This window comes from Pristis pectinata, chromosome 5 (genome assembly GCF_009764475.1).
Source record: "Pristis pectinata isolate sPriPec2 chromosome 5, sPriPec2.1.pri, whole genome shotgun sequence".
Classification (NCBI taxonomy): domain Eukaryota; kingdom Metazoa; phylum Chordata; class Chondrichthyes; order Rhinopristiformes; family Pristidae; genus Pristis; species Pristis pectinata.
Genome location: NC_067409.1, coordinates 24,527,053 through 24,547,967, shown reverse-complemented (window position 1 = coordinate 24,547,967; position 20,915 = coordinate 24,527,053). Strand labels below are relative to the sequence as shown.

Genomic DNA, 20,915 nt, shown 5'->3' with positions numbered 1-20,915 from the left:
AGGTAATCAATGAGGGCAGGGCATCAGTCATTGCCTACACAGCCTTTAGCAAGGCCTTTGACAAGGTCCCAAATGGTAGGCTGGTCTAGAAGGTTAGAACACGTGGGATCCAAGGTGAGTTAGCAAATTGGGTACAAAATTTGCTTCAATGAAGGAAGCAAAGGGTTGTTTTCCCATTGGAGGCCTGTGACCAGTGGTGTGCTGCAGGGATCAGTGCTGGGTCCTCTGTTGTTTATCATATATATTAATGATTTAGATGAGAATACACGATTGCAAAAGATCCCGAAATTAGTGTAGTGGGTAGTGAAGAAGGTTGTCTCAGGTTAGAACAGGACATAGATCAACTGGGAAAGTGGACAAGGGAATGGCAGATGAATTTTAACTCAGACAAATGCAAAGTGATGCATTTTGGAAAGTTAAACCGGGATAGGACAAACACAGTGAGTGGCAGAGCCCTGGGGAATGCCGTAGAACAGAGAGGGATAGGGGTGCAAGTACATAGTTCCCTGAAAGCAGCAACATGGGGAGACAGAGTGGTAAAAAAGGCATATGGCACACTTGCCTTCATGGGTCGGGGCACGGAGTACAAGAATTGCAACCTCATGTTACAGCTGTACAAAATGTTGCTGAGACCAAACCTGGAATATTGTGTGCAGTTCTGGTCACTATACCAGAGGAAGGATGTGATAAAGATAGAGATAGTGCAGAAAGGATTCACAGGGATGTTGCCTGGATTGGAAGGCTTAGTTATCAAGAGAGACTGGATAGGCTAGTTCTGTTTTCCTTAGAATGAAGGAGACTGAAAGGTTACTGATGGAGGTATCCAAAATGAGGGTTGATGGTCATTTTCCACTTCCCATGGAAGGTGCACCTTAAACTAGAGGGCACAGTTTTAAAGCGAGAGAGAGGGTGTTAAAAGGGAATCTGATGGGTGAATAGTTCACTCAAATAATGGTTCGTGTCTGGAATGAGCTGCCAGAAGTGGTGGTAGAACAGTAGCAACATTCACTGGAAAGTGACAAGAACAGTAACAACATTTAAGAGGCACCTGGACTGGTACTTGAATGAGCATGGCATTGAGGGACATGAAATAAATGCAGACAATTGGGATTAGTGTAGATAAGTCCAATGATTGGCATGGACGTTGTGGGCCAAAGAGCCCATTTCTATGCTGTACAACTCTGACTCTATGACTCACTCCAATATTATCCCTGGTTGCAAACATTAAAGACGTGCCTAACAGTAAGTGAGTGCCATACAACAAGGAAGAAAATGAAAATATGTGAAACAAAACAGCAAAATTTTAAAGGCATATCAAACAAAAACATTTACAGGATAACAATGTTGCCAAATAAGTGCCTAAAAAATAATGCAAAACATCCTTTTACCAGTGCATACAAAAAAACTTACTTGCTCTAAGGACAGAAGGTGTGACCTCAATCTCACTTGATACTTGATAGGGTTGAAATGCAGATAAGGAGTTGGGTGCAGATTCACTGCTGAACATGTCAGGGCTTTGAGTGCCAGTTGAACTAGCACTGGTACCATCGCCAGCATGGTGGGGGTCTTGCTCTTCAAAGATGGCAACAAGCTGTCGGGAAGAAGAACAACAGTTCAAATTCAGAATATTAGTTTAACTTTGGATGTATTTTGAAGCATTTGACCGTGTCACCAGCATAAATCCATCCTCTGATTTCCCCCACCCTCCCCCAAAAGGTTGTCAAAACCAGAGTATTTTGGGTAAAATGCTTCATTGTATAAAGTAACAATTATAGCACAAATGCTGCATAATTAATATCATAATTACAGTACATTAAAAATGTTGAATGCATATCAAATTAATTCACCATTGTGGATCATTTGTGTTACAACTTTTCTATTATTGGAATGAACCACTATCAAATAACTGTCAAGAATCTCTATCATGTGCTCAATGAATCAACATATTGCTGGAAACCTTAAGTAAAAAGCTGGAAACACTCAGCAGGTTAGGCAGCATCTTTCGAAAGAGAAAAGGGTTAATATTTCAGCTTGAAGATCCTTCATTAGAATTGGAAAATCTTCAACCTGATAGACTAACTCTGTTTTGCTTTCCACAGATGGTGCCTGACCTGTTGACTATTTCCAGCAATTTGTATTCTTACCTATATTCTAGCTAGACCTAGAGATTTCATTTTCAGGAGTTGTTAAGTGTCCCCTTTAGCTTGGCTATCTGTCAAGAAGTGTCCCCTTTAGCTTGGCTATCTGTCAATCAGCAGTGGTGAAGGAAGGTTGAAAAGTGGGACTCTGTTTAAAGTAGCGAAGGAGCACAACTAATATAAAAATAATTCAACCGAATATCTCAGTTGTCACATTCCAGCCTTTGCTTTGCAAACAAAAAACTGCAGCATAACCCCTGTAACATGTTTCAAGAACTTCCTGCAGTTCACCAAAACTATAATTTCAACATTATTTAGCACACCGGGATTTATCACTGAATGAACAAATAACATCAGACTGAAAATTAATTTTTCCAATTTGAATTCATCTTTTAAATTGGATCAGTTACTGACATAATTGCTGCAGAACTTCTAACATTTTCTTGGAAGTACCAGCAGTGCTTTCTACTAAAAGGGAAGTTGCCCTGAACATTTTATGTTGATCAACAATGCATAAATATGTGTGGTATAAATTAAGCCAAACAGACATCAGTCTGGTCGTGGGCAAGAGCATGAAGCGGCTCAAGATGTAGTCACACACTTGACTAATAGATAATCAGCCACCATGTCTGCAGTTAAAAGAATATCCATACAAGTGCACTGGACCACCAGTGAAACGTTGATTGTGTGCCAACATCACAGTAAGTCTCTTACGAATATTTCACTGATCATTGCACCTGTGTTTAAGGGTGCATTTACACTACAGCTTAAGCCTGCTACTTGGAGACTGGCAGCTGCAGTTTGTGTTCCAGTCAGGCAAAATAATGTTAACATTGCCTAGAACTCTTACAACCCTGCCTGCATGTGCCTACATACACATCTGTGCAAAGCCTCTCACCAAGCAGTTAGGAATTAAATGCTATAAAAATGGGAAAAGGAATATTTCTGCTCTCTGAACAACTGAGCAGTATGAAGTTGAGTTCTAAAAGTGTTTGCAAGATCACCAAGCACTTTGCTGGTCAGGTCGGAAGCCACACTACATTTATATTTTGCGCACTGCCAACCCAAACCAAGCTTCAGAAACTCAGTTAGTTTCACGAGTTAAAATTGAGCCCCAACCTCAGCTTTCCACCTTGCCTCTTGCATCTCACGCAACATTCAACTTCATGTCAATGTGCTCCAAGAAGGAATGCACAGGACTATTCTTCAAATGCAGAAGAGTACATATGCCATTTGCTGCCAATTCACAATAAAACAGCAAACCCGCTAAATTCAAATTTAGCCCAGACGTGCTTTTTTCAGAAAACAGTTTCCCCCTCAACCCATTGCAATTGATGGAGCCCTCACCCACATTTCCTCTGTTTCTCGCATGTCTGCTCTTACTCAAAACCCCAACCCCTCCCCCCAAGCAGAACAGGGATAGTGGGGATAGAGTTCCCCTGATCCTTGCGCATCACCCCACCAGCTGAGGCATCCAGCATTGCATTCTTCACACCTTCTGCCAGCTACAACGTGATCCCACCAACTGCATCTTCCCCTCCCCACCCTCCACAGGATAACTCTCTCTGTGACTCTGTGGTCCACCCTCCCCACCCATCCCCTCAATCCCCAGGCATTCTCCCATTACTGTAACACCTGTCTCTACACCTCCTCCCCTCACTGCCAACCAGGTTCCTAAACAGCCCTTCCAGGTGAGGCAGTCTTCCACAAACAAATTCCTTGTCATTTATTGCATCCAGTGCTCCCAATGTGGCCTCCTACATTGGAGAGACCAGACGCAGACTGGACGACTGCTTCGTCCAGCACATACGCTCCGTTCGCCATGGCTGTCTGGATCTCCTGGTTGCCAGCCATTTCAATTCTCCTCCCCATTTCCACACCAACATGTCTGTCTTCAGCCTTCTCTACTGCCAAGATGAAGCTAAACGCAAACTAGAGGAACAGCACTTGCATAGTCTACAACCCGGCGGCATAAACATTGAATTCTCCAATTTCCAGTGACTGCTCCCCCTCCATCTCTCTCCTCTTGATCTACCTGGCCCCCATCACCATGTCTTTTTTCACTTCCTCCACACTCTCCATCTGCCCATCACCCACACACACCTCCCATTGGTTCCCCTCCCCCACTACTCCCATCTGCCCTCCCCACCTCCCTCCCTTCATTTCATGCGCCATCTTCCTCTCCCATCAGATTCCATCATCTTCAGCCCTTTATCACTTCTCCCTTTCACTTCCCAGCTTCTGGTGCCATTCCCACTCTCCCCTCCCCTATCTGCCCATCACCCACCCCCTCTTACCTGAACACACCCATCACCTGCCAGCTCTTGCTCCACCTCTTCCCTCTGTCTTTCAGTCCCATTGAAGGGTCTCGACCCAAAATGTTTACTGTCCATTTCCCTCCATAGATGCTACCTGTCCTGCTGAGTTCCTCCAGTGCTTTGTGTGTCTGAACTCAAATTAATATTTGATAGCTCTATATGTTCTATATCAAAGAAAAAAATTCAACCAAAATAAGAAAACCAAGCTTTTCAATGCTTTTTGTTTCTCCATGCAGAGAATTAAGTGTTTGCCAAACACTTGGGTACAACTGAAGCTTTTGAAATTGCTCTTCTTTGAACAGTGATTCCATCACCCAGGACCCTGAAGTTGATTCTTGGCATTTATGCAGTTAACATTAATTGGCCAAGGGGAGACAGTAAATTGGCAAACAGTTGTGAGCCTGACTCCACAACTCTGTCCACAGAGAGCAAATGGCAGGGTTAAACCCAGGGCAAATTAGTACGAAAGCCATTCTGGATGGTCAAATCTCGGGAGTTCCAAGACTGGATCCATAGTTCTTGGAGGTTAATTTAATGCAATGGATCAGACAATGCTCTTTGTCAGTCCAACAAATGCCTCGTGGTAGGAACTCACTTCCTTAAATTGGAATTCACGGTAGGTCATTTGTTATTTTTAAAGACAAATAAAACTTTCAATATCAGAGATATTGAAGGATTATGGAGAAAAAGGCAAATAAACAAGAATTAGTCAGGGATCAGCCCTGATCTCATTTCGTGGTAAAAGAGGCTTGAGGGACTAAATAGCCTACTTTGAATCTGTCGGACACGACGCTACAAACAGTCGACAATTCCCTTGCGATTTGAATTTCATGCTTAATTCCCTTAAATTACTGGGTACTGCTCCACTGAACATCCCAGAAGCCTTTAATACCACTACTATCTTGAATTTTGAAATATGCTCCCTCTCCACATTACTTACACCAAACACTACTGCTGTACGAGATTCTGCAGTCCTTGAATGTAAACATCTCCTTTGATACAAACATCTCCTTTCATGCATCCTCTTTGATCTTCTACAAGTCGCCAAGCAGCCAATAGCTTAACAGTGTTAGCATTTCCCCATTAATGTTTAAGCACCGTCTTTGATGAGAAACCATATGTGACTTAGAATATACAAAGGCTGGCTAAAATACAACAACTGCTCAGGCACTGTGACTGGAACCATCAATTCTGTCAGTGCTCCAGACTACAGCTCTGTGCTGAACTTTCCAATTAGTCACAAGTTCCCAAAAAAATTAAATGAAAGCGCTCATATGAATTCACTTGACCATGGCAGCGCCAGATGAATTATTTTGCTGCCTTTCAACTAAGGTCAAGGTTGTCAGAGCGGTCACAGAATCAGCCAACATGGAAACAGACCCTTCACCCACAGAGTCTACACTGACCATCAAACACCCACTTGCACAAATACTTCATGAACCCCATTTTATCACCCCACATCCCCATCAATTCCCCCCAGATTTTACCAATCACTGAAGGTTTGAAGGCATTTTACAGTGGCCAATTAACATACTAACCCACATGTCAATGACATGTTGGAGAAAACTGGAGTATCCAGAAGAAACCCATACAATCACAGGGAGAACATGTTAACTCGACACAGTACCAGAGGTCAGAATTGAACCCAGGTCAGTCCGGGAGCTGTGATCAGCAATTCCAATGAAAGGGAAGAAAATTGTACCCAATGTGCCCTCATCATGGCCAGGCATTAAACTGTGCCTACTCTATATGTCAAAAGTGTCAAGTGTCACCAGATGCCAGGGTTCCATCAGTCCCCAGTATTGCAAAGGATGGGTCTAGCCATGCTGCTGTAGAACATTACTTTCAGCTTGGCAGTGATAGCTGTACCTCACAGAAAAGTTTGTACAGATTGCCAACTTGGTGCACAAGTCAATCAATCTACCAGTGGTCTGAGAGGATCTTCAGGAAAAGGAGAAAGGAAATCCCGTCAGATGGGTCCAAGAGCAGACCATCAAAAGTTCATTCGGAGAATGCGCATCACCAGGAATTTCAAGTGACCACCAAAACCTCACTTGGTTAATGATGAGAAGGGTTTGCTTTGTCAAATACTTCATGCACAGCTGTTCTCAGGGTGTCGAGCATGGGCATGACAGCCATCCATCTCCTTCTGGAATATGTTGGGGAAAGAAGTGCAGCAATTTTTGTCAGATATTCAGCACAAGATTGAGTTCCATAAGCTGCAAATATTATGGAGTCTACCTTTGGTTAAAAAATTGTTGGTGTTTGGCAACAAAGGATTTTGGGAACCATGTCTTCAGGAACCCACTCCCAACTGTGTCTCGCATCAACCGCCTCTCATTAGTTATCCCCCTAACTGCAGCGACTCTCATTTCTATCCATTTGCCAACCAACCCACTTCCCCCTCCTTTCCCAGATCATCTCCTTGACCCCCACTGAGCAGCTTCACAACACAATCCTCTCCACAACTACCTGCCCCACAATCACCCCCACCATCTTCTCTTTCTCTCATACTCCATGGTCCAAGATTATTCTGCATATGAACAGGAACAACTAATTATCCTTAACTTCCTAATCAACCATGTTTGCAGACAAAATTACGCACGGAATCTGCAATTACCTATCCCCTCGTGATATCTTTCTAAAAACAGTCATTATACTCTTATTGGAAAAAGTTGCTACGATTTTGAATGGGAATCATCCTTTCTCTAGTTCACAGGGACTCTTCTTAAGCAGACACCATAGACTATATGGTTGAATACCATATTAAAACAGAACCTTCTGTTGGCAGTTTTCTTTGGTATTCCTTCGTAAGAAAGATGAGTAGATCCAGCCCACCTCCACTGACCAAGAGTGAAACTTATTTGATGACAGCAAGATGTCAACAGAGACTCTGAATTCCAAAACACAATGCACAGCCAATTGAAGGACCAGCTGCCGATGGTGGAGGGAAAGGAAATTTAGAACATACACATACCTAAAGTCAGAAGAACAATGATCTGAGAAGAGGTTGAAGAATTGGCACTGGGTCGGAATCAGGGACAGGAATGTGCAAGTCTGTGAAGGTTTAAATAACAGTATGAAAACTTTAAAACAAAACCTCTGGGAAACAAGGAGACCATGTAGGTTAGAATAAGATAGGTAGACAAGACAAAGTCAAAAAGAGTAAAGTTCTCAAACAAAATATGGATTTGAGGGAGGTAACATTAGGTAACAAACTTGATCTTAGCCATACTGATCAAACTGCCACAGGGATACACATGGAAGTTGTAACAAGCACTTGCGAGGACTGAACATAGTCTCCATCACAAGCTTATCTTCTCTTGGAAAATGTTGTGCAAGTGTGAGAAATTAATGACAAGTAACGATTCAAAACTGAGTGTCAGTAATGGTGCAGGATATCAACAGCTGAACTGTGTATAGAACAGCTTTAAATATTGTAATTCAAAGATCACAATAATCCAGGACACAAACCCACATTCAATGCATAGTTTTTAAAAGCAAATCTGGAACAGCACCAAGCAAGATGGTCCAAATTAACTTAAAAGCAAAATAAAAACAAACAACTGAACAGTTTGTCAATAAGAAATCATCAAATACATCAATTAAAAATAAACATATTCCTACCAGGAAAAACGGAATATTTCAAAAGAGAGTTCTTTGAATAAATAGGAAAGGTTAAACTAGTCTAAGACTTACTGGAAATATTTACTTTAAAGGCCTTCCGTTCACTAACATTATGCAGACCTCTACTGCTATTGCATTGAATGATCCTCATTTTGCCAGCTGGCATGTTCCACTTCTCTGAATTCAATCATTCAACCACCAGCAGTCATACCATCAGTTGCTGAGACCCTAAACACAGGGGTTTTCTCCTTGTGTTCTCTGCCTCACTACCTCTCTCTTCTCCTTTAAGAAATTCCTTAAAACCTCCAGATCAAGCTTTCACCCATTTGGCACAATATCTTTGGTGATAGGATTAGATAGGTTATCAGGCAGAGAAACAGGCATCAGGCCCATTCACTCCCGACTGACATCTCTGCCCCAGTTGAGCCTCCTCACACCAAGCAAATGTGGGAAAACGTTGGTACTATTTGTCTCATACACTCCATTTGGCAACACATTCCACGTTCTCAATACCTTGCCAAATTCGGTAAGATAACTACTCCTTGGCATATTCTATTGCATTAAAGATGCTGCAAAAATCCAAGATTTTGCAGCAGTTGTTACACTTAATATTGGTTAACAATATTAAAGGTAATGCTGTATAAAGCAATTACTGTAGGGAGGTAAGAAGGAAGTGAAGAGCAATAAAGGGGAATAAAGCAACTGATTTTTCACCAAAATGATTATTGCAAGGCAATAAAATGATTTGTTAAAAAGGCAGTGATAAAGAATAGAATATAATTATAGGGAATGCAACACAATAGGAATTAAAATACTTAGCAGCAGTTTTTTTCTCAGGCAATAAAGTAAATGTCCAAGTACTCAGATTGGGCCAACAAGGGTCAAGAAAATATCTTTGTATAATTTCATGGACCTCAAGGTGGAAGAGTTTCTGAGCACTGTCAACATGCACTGCAGGGCAATGGAAGAAATCAAAAGACGCACATTCCATCCCTCAAGAGAAAAATGTACACTTGAAGTGCAGGATAGACAACTGATCCTACTTATCCAAAATTGGAAAGAAAAATTGGGTCACCACAGTTCAGTCATCCAAACTGTGGTGACAGCCAAGATCTTAAGTGTCCATATTTTGAGATAAAATTAGAAATTCTGGGTCAGTTGGGGACAACAACTGGGTTTGTGGAAAGCAAGGCATGTTTGATGAAGTTATACAACAGATACAGGCACTGTTGCTGTGTACAATCCACACATTCAGATTTTCAAAAAGGTTTTTGCTAAGGTGTCTGCACGATGCTCGATCAACACTGAAAAGGCAAGGGTGGAATTTGAGGTGCAAACACACAGTTCCATCTAAAGTGCAAGTACAGGTGAAAATAAATCTATTTCCATATCAATTATTCTGTGCATACAGGCACAGCAAACCAAGGAATTAAGAGAATATGCTACTGACAGAGTTACTTACCAGTCTGCTACAAGCAGACTCCAATCCCCTGTCATTCAAAACTAGAATCCAGAGAGAGGTTGTGAATGAGACTTTATGCTTTGGGAGTGGGATGGCATTGCATACTATGTGGTAAATATAAACAAAGAGCATCCTAGAAGCAAAGAGAACACAAGTGCAAAATTCACATGATCATCTGTGAGAACATGATGAGACAGGCATAAAAGACCAACTTTTTGGCCGTTAATATTCTTTGGTAAATATAAATATGAGCATGGCACATTGAATGCACATATGATAACAAACCATCTGTGATATATTAACAGTGCAAGTACCTGTGGCAATTACAACCTTGCCAAGAATCTTTATGTGCCAACATAGAAAACAGTGCGAAAATATAAATGGTACAAAGGGAAATAAAAATAAATCCTTAATATAACAAAACTGTTGTGATAATTAGAATTTCCATGGAAATGAAGGTTTGACATTCTAATAAAGATATCACAGTTAAACAGCATTTATTATTTAACTGGTTGAAGTGGTGATCTTTTCAGTTCAAACAAAAGGCACATCAAGTTATGATCATTGCAAAACTTGTTTATATTGACGATTGGAATCAGGCCAGACTCTTAATTTTCAGAATCTCTATTCCTAAGCACACTTCAATAAACATCATTGAAGATCAACTTGGACAGAACATTTAATATGTTTGCAGTCACATTTCCCAAACCACAATGTTCTATCCCAGCTCTTGGCAGAGTCATTTTAAAATTTTCAAACTGGGTCTGAGAAGCAGAAAGTGCACAATGGCCTACGAGTGCATGTAAAAGTATGCAGACACAAATACAAATGTTTACATCTCTAGAGCTCTCAGCTCAAAAGTCAACACTATAAAATAAGGAACAACACTCATCCCCCTCATGGATTTATAGTGTGCTTAGATCAAGTCAGAATAAACAACATACTAGACTGTAGAGCATACATATTCTATTAGGTTATCAGTGATGTTAATTAGAAGACAGTTGTCAGTAAATGAATCATGACAATAATATCACTGCTTATTTCTGATCACCATTCTAATTACACCTTTGAGAGTTCTCTTTTATATGCATGGCCACTGTTAGCCTGGATTTTAATGAGATGCACTGCCTCCTTGGAATTTTACCACTTTGGACATTTGTCAGTAAATTTACATCCTGTACAATTTAATTAATTCTATTAATTTTAAAATTTCTCTAATGTTTTGTTGAAAAGAGAGGACTTGTGCGGCTATTTTAAATGCATATTGGCTCATTATTGTCTGCACAAGGTCATGCTATAATTTTAATGAAGCAACAGGAAATCCATCTATTCTGATGTAGCATATGTCAGCTTCTATAAGCATTTAGATTAATGCAAACTGCAGATGTTTCCTATTGGCTACTTCCAAAGAAACTGTGGGAATATCAGACCTCAATAAAATCAAATCCAACACCTGCAGTTTCATTGTGCATGCTGCAAAAAATCCAAAGGCAAGTTAGAAATATTGAGCACTTGCCTTTTGCCAGACAGTTGAAAACAAAATGATCTGAAATAGAATAAAATCTCCCACACCAATGAATTCATTGCTAGCAGAGATCTATTAAATAATTACATCAATTGTCAATGTGTACAAGCTAAAGTACTGCAACAAATAAAAGTCTACTCAAACAAATTGCCTGCAGAGAGGGTATGCTAAATAAAATGGTTTCTGAGCTCCCATTAAATAACTCAATATTATTATGCTTCTACCAAATGCAGCAAAACTGCAGTGAATGGGAATCACTACAAACTGCCCTCCAATTTTTAAAATTGCCCTCAGAGCAAACTGATGAACTTTTGAAGCTTGCACACAAGTCATTCACCAGTTCCCTAAGCAGTTACGAGTTGGGCCAAATAGTCTGTTTTGGTACTGGAACTTTTGGAAAACCTTTCATGCAGCACAACTTTCCACATTCAATGAGAACTTGGCTTCTTGTGGCATATCCAATGAGCTGAATTGAACCTCTCCACAGCATGAAAACATAAATTCATAATGAATGATTCAAGGCTTTGCCATCTCATTACAACATCTTTGCAGGTGTTCCTCAAGCTTATGCATTTCATTCCATAGATTCACTGAGAACATGTTGGATGCCAACCAAAAATGCATGGCTCTCTCAGTTCACATCACCTTCCAGAGAGTGCTGAAACTTTCACCACCAAGATGCCCCAAGTATTTTGACAGAACTCTTATCAGCTTTTAATCTAGTCCCTCTTTGATATTGAAAGTACTGTTACCAGTCTGTGCACAACTTCCACAAACACCATGTTTTTGCAAACAAAATCTGGACTTTCTTTTGCAATTATGGATGTGTGATGTGAGTGGTGGTTAAACATGGGTGAAAACAGAAGGCAGAACTAACCTAACCATTATCCAAGGTGCTTAGACCTCGTTCAATTTTAGACTCCTTATGCAGTTCAACAAGAAAGTGGACTAATACTGAGAAATAGTCAATACAGTGGCACAAGGTTGAGTGCAGAGGTGTGGTTGGACACATCAAGACTCAGTTTTCCTCTGTGATATATAAATTTACTCATGAATGCTAGAAATCAAAGATGATTCCGTTTCTGCAACACTGTCACTTCAAATCGGGTTTATCAAGTTATCCCCATGACCAGGCCTTGCTTACCCATCTGCTTTGCCCTGACCTACAGTGATCCTTATTCCTATAGGTTAAACAACAGGATAAATTTAACCTTGAAGTCAACTAAATTTTCCATAGGCTGATATTTTGTTTTAAAAAGCATTCCAGTCAAGTTATATTCAGGTAATAAATCTGGGCCTGAGGAAGCTCTTGCACTAAATACAACAATTTTAAACTGAAAACTTGAATGACAAATATGCCAGAGGAGTGGAGTTTATTCAACTTTGTGTTCAAATTCCACCTCCATGATTCCCCTAAAAAACAAAGCCTTCAAGTTGAGAACAGAGGTGTGCATTTTTTCTGCTCACACACTAGCACACTGCAACCTCTTGAAGTGTCAAAGTTTGATTAGCAATCAGAATTACAAATGATTTTTGCTACGGGGAACAAGATAGTCTAATAGGTTGCTCACTTTTTCACTGAGCAACAGTCAAGAAGACAGGAGCCCAAACAGCCTAACTCTGCCAGCTAGTGGAGGTTTTTTGTGACAACAAAAAAAATATCTGAATATATTCACAAAAACAACAGACCAACTATCAGCCTATTATTGAGTGGTATTAACTTCATTCTCATATCAAAATAAATACTTTTCCAAAATAATCAGTTTATTTAGTGACTGCCCAAGTCATTGAGATGGGAATGCTGCTAGGACTGGTTTGTGCCAAGCCTTTGAAGAATTCTTCAAATATTACTGTAGCAGTAAACCTTCATTTCTGTCTCCAAAAATAATTACATGGCAAATGATTTATAATAGCCTTAAATTGATCAAAATGACTTCCATCAGATTACACTGGGAACTTAAGAGTAGTATTGTGTAACTAAAGCTTTTTATCCTGTTGTTTCATGGTGATTGTCCAGCTGCCTTTTACTCCAAACACTGGCTAAAATAACATGCCAATTTTTCACTACAAACAACTGTGCCTCATGTCCCTTTGAAGACAGGCTCAGTAAGTTTCTATCTTCCCTTGAATGGATCGTGGACTTGAATTCACCTCCCAGGGGAAAAAAAATCAGAAAATGATCATGTGCTCATTGTTGTCTTTGAAGACAGCCCCATGATCTATTTCCAATTGGTTTTCAGAACTCAAACAACTTTGAAGACCCTAATTTTTGCAAGGAACGTTTCCCCTCTCAAAGGACTTTACAATGTTACACTGATCCAGGTGCTGCTCTTTCTTCAAGTTCATCTCAGTTCTCCATAAGCATCTTTGATGCAGCTTTCTTCAGGCTTTGCTGTTCACCAATTACCCTGATGCTCATTTGCCTCCTCATCTACCAGTGCCCAAGATCTTAAAATTCTCACCTGTTTTCAACACTCTCATCGTCTCAGCTATTCTTTTCTCTCCTAGAGCCACACAACCACCCAAAATCTTCATGCTCCCTAATTTCTGACTCAAAGACCCTAGATATGAATTTCTCTACCATAGATGGGTGTCCTGCTGGCTCCCGAAGCTTCAAGTGACAGTACTCCCTTTGTAAACCTCTCCATCTCTTTTTCCATGGTCTTAAAACATAACTATGCCCGATTCCAATCTTTCCTTGTGGCTAATTATTACAATTTGTTTGATAACACGTGAAGTGCCTTGAAAAGTTTGCTTCATTAAATGCACTACTTAAATCAAGTAGTGCCATTGGGAATAAAATTTTCCCACTTCTTCCTAACATAACAATTAATCAACACATGAAAATCAAAAAAAAACTGAAGATGCTTGAAATCTGAAATCCGACTGCCACAAAGCCTCACTGTAGAGTACCATTTTGTACATTCTAGCATTATTCACTCAAAATCGATGACAACACTTTTTAGTAGTACCTTAATTGATGTTTCCTTGATTTCTTGGCTGTCAGTGCCCCAAATCCAGTGTCCTTGGTGAATTTTGAAAATCCTTCTGAGAAAACCCAGAGGCTGAAGTTCACTCTGTTTGCCACAAGATACCAAGTCAAAAAAGCCAGTGACACCAAATGAAATCCTTTGGTGCTTTGGTCCTCACACAAGTTCTGTTCTGTTCAGTGCAAAACTTGACAAAACTCAGGTGCTGAAAAGTCATCAACCTGGAACCTGAACTCTGCTTCTCCCTCTCAAGATGCTGCCTGACCTGACATGTTCTGTTTCATTCCCTCGATTGTCATTTGGGTTAAATGCAAACAGTACAGTTAAACTTCAGTCACCCAGCTCCCTTAGCACTTTGGTGCTGCTGAACTGGCAGATTTTCTGGACTATTGCATGTTACTCCTATTAATGCCCAAACTCACCTTTAATTCATATTTTTCTTTTAAAAAAAGATATCAAATAGTAATATAATACATTTTCCAGTGAACATGGTAAGCTTCAAGAAGCCCTGGTGAGTTTTAAGAGAGAGTGGGAAATGGCACCAAATGAGCCAGGTGCCGAACCATTGGGATTTCTGAACATTTATTGGAGTTTTACTGCATGAAGCTCTTATTGAGCATTGACCACGTACCCATCAGATTTATGAAGAGCAAGAGATTTGTATGGTATTGGCACAAGGTTGCCGGGGCACATTAGCTGTATTGATATATTAAAAAGTTCATGCCTTGAGGAGAATGGAATAAAGATGATGGCTTACACCACCATTATCCCAAGGCAGTACATGGAAGCATTCCTCAGAATATAATGCCACTTAATGAGCTTTTGGTTCTGGAGTAATCAAAACCCTGATCACTCATTCCAGTCATTCAGGAAGATAGAAAAGATTCGAGAGTACAATTTGACAGTTTTTCTATTTTCTGGAAAACGTTAACAATAGATAAAGAATGGGTGGTCTTTCATTTTATCTGCTGTGCAGAGATGATCAGTGCATTGTTAAGCCCAATATTAACTGCACTGCAAAATATTTCCATTAGTTGCAATATACTTTGGGAAGCTAATCACGTGTTACAGAAATAAAAATCTTTCTTTTGCCTTGACAATACTCTGCCAGAAAATAAACCTCACCATTAAAAATCTAAGTTTAAGTGAGCAACAACATGAGATCCAACTGAATGTGAATCTCCAACTGTTTGGAAATTTTGGTACAACTTAGATATTTTTAATGCCCTTGAAGTATATAGAACCATACACCTACCACTGCATAAACACAGCTGCTCTTCTTTTAACTGGGACTACAATGACGCTGATTTTAATCTCAAATGCTACACTGGATTAAATTATACACTTGTGGGTGTTGCATTCTGGAAACCAACCACAGGTTTTTATCCACAGTGCTACCAACCTCTGCCACCAATCTCTGTCAAATATTTTAGTTACCTTGATTCAAAACTTCATTCATCTCTGCCTCAGTAATTTAGTCAGTTTCTGGTTCAAAACTATAAAATGTACAATTAATTAACATTCTAACACCACATATATTGCTGTGATCACTGTTTAACGTTATTTGAATAATTTTTAAATATTCAATCCCTGAGAGCATATGCATCTTTGTAATCACCATATTTTGAAAAAAAACCTGAAAATTTTAGAGTTGGAATGAGAGGCAATTCTTTTTGGCAATCTGTGGTCACCCTTCGTTCATAATGGTATGCACAAAGCTGGAAGATGACAATTAAAAAAAAACACATCGGGGACAAAGATGAGAAACTTCAAAGATTTTTTTTCTAGTCCCTGGTGTGCAGCTCCTTACTCCAGCAGTTGTACCTTGATGCACAAGGACAGAGCGTGTATGTCCTTGACATTCTGCTTGAACATTCCATTCACTGTGGTGAACCACTTCTTTATTAAAAGCTACTCATTGCTTATAAATGCTTTAGACAATTCAACTATTAGTGTTGTAATTCTGATTGGTCATTAGACAATCAAGGAATGATGCAGCGCAGAAGGCTGGCATTCTGTACCAGCCCTTCAAGATTGTTTGATTGCATTGCTGTGAAGAGCTTTGGGTCAGTATACAGTTTTAAAAGCATGACATAAATGTAAATGACCATTGTCATGACTGAAAGAACAGATTAGTCCCATTCAAATCAATAAGAAAAATTATAAACAATATATCAAACCAAACTGAACAGAAAAATTTCAAAAAAAAAGACTGGACTAAAATTTCTCAGTAGAAACAGAGCAATATTATGTCATCAACTCCATTCCTCTAAGTTGGAAAGTTACTGAAAGGGGATCTATATCATGTGAAAATATTGAATAAATGGACTCCAAATATCTTCAAATTTAAGGATCAACAGTAACACTCCTAATTTTTTCCAAGTTTAAACGTGATATAGTTTGAGAAAACCATTGAAAAGTAGTAGGGGGTATTGGATCCTTCCATTTAAGCAAAATGGATTGTTTGGCCATTAATGTAACAAAGGCAATCATACAGTTAGCGGAGACTAATAATTTTTCTTATTGATTTGGGGATTTTTTTCCTTTTTTTTTATTTATATAATAAATCATTTTTCTTTCCTTTCTTTTATATTATATTCATTTACTAAGAGATCGTCGGATCTACAGATTTTTTTTATATTTTATTGTTCTTTATGATTATCTATGCCATGATTGTTCTCCTGATCTCTTTGTATTTCATGTACAAACATTGATGTTATATATTAATCTGTATTAATTTGAAAACTAATAAAAAGATTGAAAAAGAAAGATTAGTCCCATTCTCTTTCCCCCATAGTCCCGTAGACTCGGTCACCTTTTTGCCTTTATACAAGCTGCTATAGGCTTTAGGAAACTAGCTGATAAACAAGGTCCAACTAATTTAAGGTCTTGCATACAGACATCAGAGAAACAATGCACAGCATCTCGCAATACAGTGGCACTGCTAGTTTAAATTTGCAGAAGCAGAGAACAGGTAACAAAGGAAATCCTGCTGTCAGACAGAAGGGAATGATATTAAAGATACCAGCTTGATTCTGGGAAATGTTTCAGTCTGGTTGCCAGGTACTATTGGAATGGACAAGATTCAAACATATTCAAGAGACTCTGACTTGCCTTTTAATTCCTATTGCTTTGTTCAATTGAGGTTTCTGTATTACCATGCGACATTACTTCGGTGCGTCATTTAAACTAATTTTGTCTGACATGCTGTTTCCTGCTTTTCTACCTTGTTTATGATAATGATTTGTCAAGACTTAAAAGTTACAAACATAAAAGATATAAACTAAAATGTAAACTTTTAAAAAATATATTTTCTACTGTTGTACTGTGCATATACATTACATAATTTGGTACCAAATGACTAACAACAGACCTTGGTCAACAAGTAAAATCTTCTTCTGTTTCAAGCTGCAAGCAAATACATAGGGAGTCTACTGACATCTGAAAGATTGAAAAGTCTCATGAATGTACACCGAATTATTTTTTCTCCTTATAGGTTTAAAGACATCGTGTATTTCCAGAATATTGATTTAAAAGAAACTGCAGGAAATTTAATTCAAATATTCAACCCTGATGAAATAAACCTTCCCTGTCACTTCTGCAATACAAAATCCCTGACCAGATATATTAGCACTTATAAGCATCATCCTTATTCAAGCATACAATTCTTCTCAATTAATCATGTTCCAATGTTCAGTACACTTAATATCAAATCACAGCCAAGTCTCAATTTAAGACAGTGGTTCTTTCTCACATTAACACCTTCTAGTAAAAGCTCACTTTTGAATTCTCCTTCAAGTAATAGCATCACATTTATTTTACTTTAAGCTACACTGAATATCAAATGATTGAGCAAGCTGAGGTACAAATGCTGCAAATTGGCCATTTTTACATAAAGCCTCCAGGAATCTTTATGTCAGTGCACAATATTGCTGCAAATTAGTGCTACATCCAACAGGCCAGCAGAGTTGCAGCAACCGAGTTCAGTGAAACTGGGATAACTAGTTAGGAGCATTCTTCATTTAATAAGGCAAAAAAAATTTGCCAGAAGAGACAGCACGCTAATGACTAAGCAGTAATGCTTTCAACTGTTCAGTGTGTTAAATACACACCTGGCCTCAGATGTTTACAACTGAGATTAACAAAAGACTTAATGCGACAATAAACAATGATCATGGCTTCCTACCCGAACAGCTAAATTCTAACAGTTAATATACTTTGTCTCATTAGAATTGTTAGAATCTGAAAGTGACCTGACATCAGGAAGTACATAATTGGAGGAGAGCTGGTGCAGCTTTGAACCTAAGTGAGCAGAAAAGCAAAGTGTCACTATGCCAATGATCCCTATGGAACTTGAAGATTAAAGGTCATGATTCCCTAATTATAATGAACAACCAAGCTGAAAGGTTGCTTGTCATTATACAAGGTTCACCTGTGTTCAGTTGCAAAAAAACATGCTATTGTATTCTACAGGTATTTTCCTAACCTGTGCTTGAAAAGCTCTTTATTGCTTTTTACATCCAGTTTCCCCTTGTGATCTTTCTTGACAGCAGTGGTTAATGCTGAGGGACAGTTCCAAGCACATAGGCAGTATTTCAGTATCTCAGCCAAAAAGCCATTTATCATGCATAAACCAGCAAAGCCAGTGCGATGTGTCATCACAGGGACATTTGAGGGAAGCAAGACCTGCCCCCAGTAAAAACAGAAAATGCTGGAAACACTCAGCAGTTCTCATATAGTAATAGAGTTATATAGCATGGAAACAAGTCTGTCGGCTCCACTCATCCATGCCAACCAAGGTGCTTTCCTGAGCTAGTCCCATTTGCTTCCATTTGGCCCATGTCCCTCTAAACCTTTCCTACCATGAACCTGTCCAAATGTCAGTTCAAGGGTCTTGAGCTTGAACTGTTAATCCTGTTTCTCTTTCCACAGAGGCCACCTAACCTGCTGAGTACTTCTAGCATTTTCTGTTTTTATTTCAGACTTCCCACAGCTGCAATTTTAATTTTCAGAATCTTCCCACATCTGGCTTCTGTCTGAATTTCCATAAAACAAACAGAGAGGGGGTGGTGGAGGGAACTGCTGGCATGTTTGAGTGGAGGCAGAAAAATACACACATTTATAATAAATTTAAATACGTCTTTGAACTTAATGTCCAACATAGGAAATGATGCTGGGCAACACGTGCACAATGAAATGAACACAGTAATTCTCCTATATTCCTCTGAATAAATTAGAATAAAAACTGCAGTGTTACAGCAATTCCAATTAAAACTACTTATGCCAGTTAGTTTAAAGTTAGTTTAACCTAAACTAACTGGTGGAAGTAAGCTATTTCATGTGGGTCTTCTGTTCTTAAAGACCAATAACTGTGGAAAAAGGAAAAACATGTCAGCAAAAAAGAATTACTTCATGTATTCTATGTAATACATAAATTCAGACTTTTATCACAACCCTAACAGCTCATAACAGTTTGCATGCTTAGAAACACACCAACTTGTTCTCAAATGCAGAATTCATTTGGTCCAAAAGATCCTATAAGGAATGGTGTTTGATGTTGTTTGCAACAGGAGGGAACTTATTCTGCTTGAAATAGTGCAACATTATCTTTAAACTCATTAGGTCTAGTTTAAGGATCACACCTACAGCAAACTGTACAGAAATGTCACTTCTGACACAAATTCAATTTCCTGAGATTGGTCCTCAAAACACAAATGTGTAATGAAGGGTATATTGAAGGCCCCTAACTGAGAATCTTGGTTTTCAAATGACTTAAATAGTTAATGAATCGATAACATTGCTTTTGTGTGCCAACTAGCTTATCATTGCTATCGAATTAAAATCAGCTCATACTTTTCTGTAGATGAACATTTGCTGGAACACTTCCAAGCTGTTGTACGCATCTTTCATGCAACACCTTACTAATGACGGTACATGCAAGCACAAAACTGCACTATATTTGTTTTTACAGGGTTCCCTAATTGCTCAAGCTCGACTTATTCAACATTCCACAGCAATACCAGCTTTCTTTTAAATGCTTTTAGTGCAAATCTTTACGTGTTAATTAGCAATAATTTACTTAAATGGAACATCAGTTCTGCGGTCATATTTTAAATTAAAATAGAAAACACAATAGAAAAGAGCAGGACATGGCACCTTTGCCAGCTCCGGGTCAGACAGCCCTGCTCAGTCCTATGCTCTTAATTATATGTATCCTTCTACTTTCCTCCCCACCAGTAGCATGACTGTATCTGCATTGAAAATCTATTGCCAGCTGCTGCAACATGACGGGAAAGCGAGGACAAATGTTGAGAAGAAATTTATGTCAGGCCTTAATGACTGAAAGCTGCAATAATTAACTGTGGATTGATTTTATGTTACTCAACTGCATTATTAGAGATGGCACATCAACTCATAGCTCACCCAAACTACACAACATGGGTGTAAATATAATTGTTCATAGTGGTATTAACGCAGAAGAAAAATGTACCCAATTGGCTTAAGTTTCAGTTATCTGCACTTCAAAAGTGAATTGCAATGTTTGTGTATACTTAGCTTTGAAAGTAATGCACAAACTAAAAGATCTTGCACAATTAAAATAAATATTTTAAACTCTTCACTTGGTACTGTGGTGAAATGAACAATTTAGGACACTGGTAAAAATTGTTCTTCAGCTATGAAGGAAAACGGGCAAAAGAATTCTTAATGATTACCACATTCAATTAACAGGAAAAAAAATTGTATTTGTCATCTCGGGATGTCCCAAATTCTTTTACTAACACCGAAAGCTCAAAAGGACTTCTAAGTGTTCTCGTGAGGTAATGAATAAAATTAACAAGCAGCAAGAGTTCTCAC

General features: G+C 38.9%; 1 protein-coding gene across 11 annotated transcripts in view; it reads right to left on the bottom strand.

Annotated features, from left to right (window-relative positions):
• pard3aa (par-3 family cell polarity regulator alpha, a) overlaps positions 1-20,915 on the bottom strand; it is a 655,359-nt gene that overhangs the window by 386,710 nt on the left and 247,734 nt on the right. For all 11 annotated transcript variants that reach the window (XM_052015672.1, XM_052015675.1, XM_052015670.1 and 8 more), the window contains one exon: positions 1,411-1,591. In XM_052015672.1, coding sequence (XP_051871632.1) covers positions 1,411-1,591 — 181 coding nt within the window. The remainder of the gene's footprint in view (positions 1-1,410; positions 1,592-20,915) is intronic.